The sequence below is a fragment of the Austrofundulus limnaeus genome, unplaced genomic scaffold (genome assembly GCF_001266775.1).
Source record: "Austrofundulus limnaeus strain Quisiro unplaced genomic scaffold, Austrofundulus_limnaeus-1.0 Scaffold1887, whole genome shotgun sequence".
Lineage (NCBI taxonomy): Eukaryota > Metazoa > Chordata > Actinopteri > Cyprinodontiformes > Rivulidae > Austrofundulus > Austrofundulus limnaeus.
Genome location: NW_013954289.1, coordinates 1 through 8,109, shown reverse-complemented (window position 1 = coordinate 8,109; position 8,109 = coordinate 1). Strand labels below are relative to the sequence as shown.

The following is an 8,109-nucleotide window of genomic DNA, read 5'->3' as shown; positions in this document are numbered from 1 at the left end:
CCTTCGTCGCGGCGCTGTGACGTATGCGACCGACAAATTCGACCTTCGGAGGACCCGTCCTGTCGTTTTGGACACAGCCATAGTCTCTGCATCCCTTTGTGAGGTCTTACAACTGTAGTGATTAGCGATTAGCACAAAGTTCAAATTTGGCTGTATTATTTTCTCTAGGGAAAAAAACACATTTGCTATGCTCTGGTTCTGACATTGATTAGTATGATTACCTTAAATATTTTTTTTTTGACTGTTAACTTGTTTTCACATCTTCTCACAGTACTTGGTCAGCTGCTCCCTCTGCTGCATGGAAATTCTAACAGCAGCAAAATCATCATCAATGAGTTTCAGGAGTTTTGTCGCCAACAAAATTCCTCATCACCAACTTCTGATTCAGCCAACCAGAGCTCACCTGAAAACATCCCCACCAGGTGAAAAAAAAGTATATATATGTGTGTGCACACACACACACACCCTTGTATTTGCATCAAACGGAGGACTTCGTATTGACTTCCATTCATTTTTGCAACTGTATTTATGCCTAATCCAGACATTTTCCCTAAAATTAACCATTACTGGTCTATAGCTAACCCTAAACTGAACCAAAACTTAATTAACACTATACTTCTAAACCTAACTAGCAAAACTAACCATTACTGGTCTATAGCTAACCCTACCTGAACCAGAACTTATTAACACCATACCTCTAAACCTAACTAGTAAAGTCCAACAGAGCTGCAAACAAAGTGAGGACATTGAAGAGGTCCTCACTTTACATCAAAGACCTCACTTTGATAGTAACTATGGCACAAATAGTCCTCTCTCCGTAGTCAAAACAAGTACACACACACAGGTCTGGTTTGTAAATCCCCGTGGGGACCATGGGTTGACTTCCATTAATTTTTTCGAAATTTTTTAGCCTAACCCTGACCATTTACCCTAAAATTAACCTCACAGGTACCTACCTGACCCTAAAAACAATCTAAACTCAATTCACACCTTGGTCCTAAACTCAACCCCCCCACCCGTAATTTGCATTTGGACCCATGGGGACAGGGCATTGGTCCCCACGATGCACATTTGGTCCCCATGATGTTGCTTTTTCAGGAAAATTGTCCCCACGATGTAGGAAAAACAAGGCCACACACACAAACACACATCCTTGTATTTGCATCAAACTGAGGACTTTGTATTGACTTCCATTCATTTTTGTAACTGTATTTTTGCCTAACCCAGACATTTTCCCTAACATTAATTATTACTTATTTATTCATAGCACTAACCTGAACCTAAACTTAGTATAGTCAGTAAAGTACTAAGTAAAGAATAACAAACTCTCATCACAAGGAAAACGCCAGGACTCGCGTACAGAAAAGACATCATGTTTTCCTCCAAATGCACTCGTCCAAAAACATCCTCGTTAAAATCCTGCTGCAGTTTTATAAAAGAAAGTTATCACCTCTGAAGATCCTCTGCATAATGAAACTCCCATTCACAGAGTCCAGATTAGCATAGAATCATGTACATGCATCTCATCAGCATACCTCAGACGCTGATGGGGGGTAATTATGCATCTTCAGGCTCGGATGAGGGCCCATGAATGGGTGAACAAGGTGGAACAGCCTGCCACTCTGGAGACAGTTAAGGAAACGCAGGACAAGCCAGGAGGAGAAGAAGAGGAGAAGAAAGACGGAGGGCCAGAGGAGGAGGAGGAGGAGACGGAGCGCAACCCCAGATCTGTGGAGGTCATTTGATCATTTTGTTTTTATTTTTCCTACAACCTCAACCCCTTCTCAGCAGCCAGAGCCTGAATAAATCTGATGTTTTCACTTTCTGTTTGTTTGTTTGTTTGTTTGTTTGTTTGTTTCTTCCCTCTCTGCAGGTCGTCTACCTGTCGTCAGTGGGCAGTCTGGCCGAGGTGACGGCTCGCAGCATCGAGCAGCTCCACAAGGTGGCAGAGCTCATCCTCCACGGTCAGGAGCTGGAGAAACCAGCCAGAGACCAGGCGCAGATCCTCACCAGGTGCGAGCGTCGCTGTTAATGAGAGGAAATAAATCATAAACACATCGAGGGAACCCAACAAATAAATAATAAAAAAAACACTTTAGGAAAGACATAGTTTATGATAATGATACGGTGCAAGTAAAACTGTGAACTTTGGATGAGTTTTCCTAAGAGAACTCTTAGAAATAAAGATAATGATGTTAAAGTTGCATGAAGAGGTTTTAGAAACGTTGGTTCTTTATGAAGCAAAAATGTGTGCTTGATTAAAGCACAGTGTTGAGGCTGAACCTCGCTGTGGAATAATCAATATGTTTTGTATTTCCAGGTTGACTTGTGCCATGTGTAAAGAGGTAGACTGCTTGGCTAAGAGGTTCTCTGATACGCTCCTTCTTGTCGGGGTAGGTGAGAGTTTATCTAAATATTCTGGGAAACTGTTTTTGCAGGCTGCCATGGAAGGCAGTTTGTTATTCGTTTGTGTATCTGTGTGTTTGAAGCTCAAATCTGGTGTGGTAGTCAGTGGCGGAGCCAGACATTTTTCTCAGGGTTGTCTGGGTCCAATACTCACACAGTGGTGGCCAGGATAATTACATAAAATTTTACTTTAAAGTTTCTGCAGATCTTTGTGTTTTGGTCATTTCCTTATGTACTTAAACAGAAAGGGACTACCTTATAAACATGGGCATCAGAACCATTTTAAAAGTGAGGGTAACACACTGTTGGGGGGTCTGGGGTTCCTCCATCAGAAATTTTTGAACAAAATAGATGCCATTTCCTGCGCTCTGGTGTATTTTACCAGGTTGTTAAATGTAATTTTACCTACATAAATAAACACTTGATTTAATAATTATTTCACAGACAGATTCTTCATTAAACTGGTTCCATCATCCTGTTTTAAACTCACTGCTACAGCTGAGATAAGATTAATTAAAGTAACACAATTTATCATATCCAATGACTATATGGGTGCTTTTTACTTTTATATTATTTATTGGTTTATTTTTAATCGTAACACATCATTGTGCCAAATAATGATGACCTTCAACTTCATGTTTAAAACTAATATTAATAACTTTACCCAGTGAACAGGTGCAATATTGATAACCACCAATAGTGATTTAGAGGGGTATTCCACTATTTCTGATTTAGTAATAGGTCTACTCATAACCACAAAGGGACAGAGCATCATGCAGCCTTCAAAACATAAAATGACACTGTGTGTTATGGTGACAAAAACAAACAAAACAAAAAATAATTTGTCTCCATAAGTCCAAAAGTTGTCAGACAGGCTGACTCACTTCCTATTTTTAAAACTGCTCTTAAAACACATTTTTTCTTCTTGTCTTTTAACTCGGTTTGAGATGTTGGTTTTTGATGTTTTTTGTTTTTATGATATTGTCTCATTTTACTTAGTTTATTGTTTTGTGTATGTTTTATGTGTTTTTAATCATGTACAACACTTTGGCCAAAGACAAAATGACAGCGATAAAATGAACATTTTATAAAAATAATTCAAACTTGTCAATAAGTCAAACTTGAGTGACTGAAAAAGATCTGCACACATTTGATGCTGTCAGTATTTCAAACAGTGCAGATGGTTGAGTCCAATAAATACTGAAGTCACAGTTAATCTAAACCAGCGGTGTCGATATTTATTCAAGAAATGTTATATAATATATAATTTGTCTTATGGAAAATTATATTTTATATGGCATTTAGAACATGCATGACAGATAAAGAAAAAATATTAAATTAAGATACATTACTAGCATTCATTTATTATGCATTACTCTCTATCAACAACTTCTTTATTTATTATTTCTTAGAGATAGGATTTTATTACAGTTCAGACAATTGGGTAAAAAATGAAAACCCTCTCCAAAAATCCTGTTATTTGACTTTAAAATAAGCAAAGAATACAGCAAAAAATTATTAAAGTTGATTATGCGTTGCTCGTACCACACCAAAATCAAAGTTTACAGAAAAATTCTAATTTTAACTGTTTTAAATTGAAAGTTGGCTTGCTGTCATGAGAAAAAGGCACTAAAAAACAGGAAACTATTTCACATTTAAAGTATTACGTTTGGGGCCAGATCAAATGTTAACGGGGACCAGATTTGGCCCGTGGACCTTGAGTTTGACATGTGATCTAAAGGTTTGTGTCAGTCATTCCAACAGAGGTAATTACAGACAATAAAAGATTCCCGACATCAGGCTTCCCCTTCAGACAACATTTGTTAGTAATCTTGGGATTGGTGATATGTAAATAATTTTTTTGATGTTTTTGTCTTTGTACTTGTGTTTTCCGCCCATGCAGTTAATTCTGACTAAATACACCGGAGACGGTGAGGAGATTGGTTGATTGATCTGATGGTAATCTCATCTGTACTCTTGTATCTCTTTCAGGCCCAGAAGAAAGCAGAGGAGTTGAATCCATTAGTAGACAGCGTGCTGCAGGAGGTAAGAGCATTCTGGGGAGAAAAAACGGATATAAACCAAGAAATAAAACAAGCAATGTCGTGTTATTTTTTTTTTTTTACATGATGACCATGAGGAATTGACACTGATCTGAGAAATAACTTGTGTAATTTAATATTGGCAAAGAGAAAACTTGTGCAGAGGCTTGGAGATGAATCAAATTGGGTATATAACAAAATTTCTTCACTTGTACATTTGGAGCCATTTTACCTCAAAAATGCAGAAAACATACATTTATTTTACCTTCATTTTGGATTCTCTTGACTTGAAAAATCTTATTTCGTGAGTTGTTTGGAATCAAATGAAACATGCCGTGGGTTAAGATGTTCCTTCTACATCTCGGAGCGAAACAAATTCCCTTTAGGACAAAAAGCAATCATCAACAACAAGTGGGATATTTTGCTTGACAAGATGAGAACTAATACTTTATTTTCAAGTATTTGATCGAGATAGTTGTAGTCCAACTAAGCCTGAAGTTATGTGGGTGGTGTGTCTCTCTTCTTGGATGTCCTGATTGTCCCACCCTTTCTTTCTCTATTAAACTGTAGGTTGTCATGAATAATGATAATAAGTATAGAAATGATGTTTTTTCTGTCTGCAGGGCACCAACAGCACCGACTACATCCATAATGCATTTCAGCTTCTGCTGCCGGTCCTGCAGATCTCGCACATCCAGAGCCAACCTGCTGCAGAGCCTGCTGCCCAGTTACAGCACTGACACGCCCACTCCATCACTGACATGCCCACTCCATCACTGACACGCCCACTTCATCACTGACACGCCCACTTCATCACTGACACGCCCACTTCATCACTGACACGCCCACTTCATCACTGACATGCCCACTTCATCACTGACATGCCCACTTCATCATTGACATGCACACTGCATCACTGACACGCCCACTTCATCACTGACACGCCCACTCCATCACTGACACGCCCACTCATCACTAAAAAACGCCCATTGCATCACTGACATGCCCACTGCATTACTGACATGCCCACTGCATTACTGACACGCCCACTTAATCTCTGCCACGCCCACTGCATCACTGACACGCCCACTTCATCCACCTGCCTTAATATACAGCTGGACAGAAACAGTTACTCACTGCTTTTATCCACAACAAGTGGTTATATTAAAAACAAACAAATAACAGGAACATAAAGTGTTAATAAAATTAATAAAAAAAAATGAAAATTAACAAATAGTACTGATTTAAATGAGATTGTATATGTGACTACCACTTTGTATTTATGAATATTATTATGGCTTTTTTGCAGTTTATATAAACTGCTCATTCCGTGTAATAATCAACCAGAGTTTAAAAAAAAGGCTCCAATGGGGCTTGGCCCACTCACATTACCCATTAGACTTTTTACATGAATAAAATACTAAACAATGTTATAGAAACATTATTACTAAACCTAAGTACTACCACACAGCTGCTGCTGAAACAGAATCATTGGGTAGGAAAGCCTTCACCAGACTGCACTCACATTATGAAATCTGATAAAAAAAAATTTAGGCTGAGAAGTAATGACTACGTGTGGATCTGAAGAGAAAAGTCCTGTTCTGATAGATTTAAAAAAAAATCTTAACACGTTCCTTTTGCTAATGTTGCCATCTAATAACACACAACTGAAACCTTATATTTGTGCCTTTTTTCTGATTCAAATAAAAATCAGATTAATTCGTTTTGCTAAAACAATTTTAGCAATTTATTTATTCTCTCATCAGCAGAACAAGAAACAGAAACTAGTAGATTAGAATGAAATGTTATTGCTTCCTTTGCACTCCTCGTAGTCACTTGTGATTTCAGGACAAAACACCAATGTCTCTTTAGTTGTTTTCATTTTAGTTTGAAACTAAATACTAGCATTTCTGGAAAAAAATACAGTAATTATTTTTGATTGTTTATTTGTTTTTGTGTTAAATTATGTAAAGCAACACTACAGTTTTTGTTAAATGGTTTGATTTGAAATAAAAAATTGCAATTATTTACATAAAATGGGTTCTGTTCCCTAAGTATGTGCATTAAAAGTGCAGTATGTAAGTTTATTTTTGTTTGTTGTGCTGCTACAATAAAAAAAAACATCGTGGATAAAGATTTTGTGAAGGACAGTTCTTTTCTCTCTCTTTCTAATTTAGATGAACAACATGACTTTGTGCATTAAATATGCTACTGGTTAGCTTAGCTCATAAAAAATGTGACCTGTGTTCATCTCTCTGCATCAGGCCAACAGATACAGACCACAAAATTAAAGTGAATGCACCCTTGTGCACACAAATATGAAAACCATTTCTGAATTTCAAGCCATGTTTAAATCAGCACAAGCATTGACTGATTAACTTATTACAAGCAGGTGGATTCATTCCTTTGGCACAAAAAAAGTGTTTATGGTTGCAAGACTGGGTTTTTTTTTCTGACTAAAAGGCTAAAAGAGATTGTAGCTTCCTGCTTCTCTTTTAATAAGCTCTTTGACAGATAAATGTACCTCTGCTTCTCCACCTTTACAGATCCGTCACTGCAGACAGGAAGGTTATTACACATGCAAAGTATAATTTATGTAAAATGTTTTGGTTTATTTCTGCCACAACCTACAGCCCATGCTTTTCATACAAAAAGACAAAATAAATTACATTAAAGAAGGCAAAAATGTTCATCAGCCAAGAAATTAATTTTGTTTTTAACACTTAACAAATGGTGTACAAATAACTGAAGACAAGATCTTGAAAATCAATCAGATATAACCACCTTGAGGTGAAAATAAGTTTTATTTAAAGGAGGTCAGAGTGATGCGATCAGTTTTATTTGTCTTCAGCAGGTCTTAAGATGAAACCTCTGCTCTTCCAGCTGCTCCTTCATCACCACACCTGTTCCTCTGTGTGGGCGGAGGTGGGAGGATGGCCACGGTGATGCAGATTTGCTAAAGAAGATGTAAAATATAATACGAGTGCAATTTAAGCTTTCTCCTCTTTTTTTCCCCCTATGACCTTAAACATGAATTTCAGCAAAATAATGTCAAGGCTTTTAAAGGTCATCTGAGGAGAAAAATAAATCAGAGGCTTACTTTATTAAAAAAACACTTGTTATATTTTTAACAAATGTTGAAGAGAACTAAACAGAAGGACATGGAAAGTTGATAAAATAATTTTTAACTTATTAGAACACAAAAATACACAGAGTTGATTTTGGACACGTGAGTTCATGAGAAAACTCCACATTAAGAAAACCTTTGAAATGAGTGAATATTTCTCTTTGGGGCTGTAAATAGACACAAATTTATGAAAGAAACATTTTAAAAGATCCTTTTTATTTACCTGAGTAGCAGTGGTCAGCATTTCCATCCAGCAGAGTTTCTACATCATCTGAAAACAGTAAAATTCACAGAAACAAATATTATGTAATTTGTTAAAGTGTTTGTAGCAAGGCTTAATTGTGTTTTTATTATTATTGTTGTTAAACAATAAGATGAAGACGAGTTTTAAATGTACAGTTTGGTTGAAAATCAGGAGGAAAAAAAACAAAAGTTTAACTCAAAGTCAGCTGGAAATGAATGAAAGTCAATGTAACATCCTCTGAAGCCAGGGAAACGTGTGTGTGTGTGTGTGTGTGTGTGTGTGTGTGTGTG

General features: G+C 37.0%; 2 protein-coding genes across 3 annotated transcripts in view; one reads left to right on the top strand and one right to left on the bottom strand.

The window, feature by feature from the left end:
- fam114a1 (family with sequence similarity 114 member A1) overlaps positions 1-6,578 on the top strand; it is a 12,860-nt gene extending 6,282 nt beyond the window's left edge. For both annotated transcript variants that reach the window (XM_014033898.1, XM_014033897.1), the window contains exons 9-13: positions 1,572-1,736; positions 1,874-2,013; positions 2,321-2,393; positions 4,399-4,452; positions 5,072-6,578. In XM_014033898.1, coding sequence (XP_013889352.1) covers positions 1,572-1,736; positions 1,874-2,013; positions 2,321-2,393; positions 4,399-4,452; positions 5,072-5,188 — 549 coding nt within the window. In that variant the 3' untranslated portion in view covers positions 5,189-6,578. The remainder of the gene's footprint in view (positions 1-1,571; positions 1,737-1,873; positions 2,014-2,320; positions 2,394-4,398; positions 4,453-5,071) is intronic.
- A 461-nt stretch (positions 6,579-7,039) lies between these two features.
- LOC106536588 (uncharacterized) lies at positions 7,040-7,846 on the bottom strand (the record flags this gene model as incomplete). Its single annotated transcript, XM_014033896.1, is given in 2 exon segments — positions 7,040-7,404; positions 7,799-7,846. Coding segments are annotated over 2 exon segments (110 nt in total), but the record flags the coding sequence as incomplete, so codon positions are not given.
- Between the last annotated feature and the right edge of the window lie 263 nt (positions 7,847-8,109).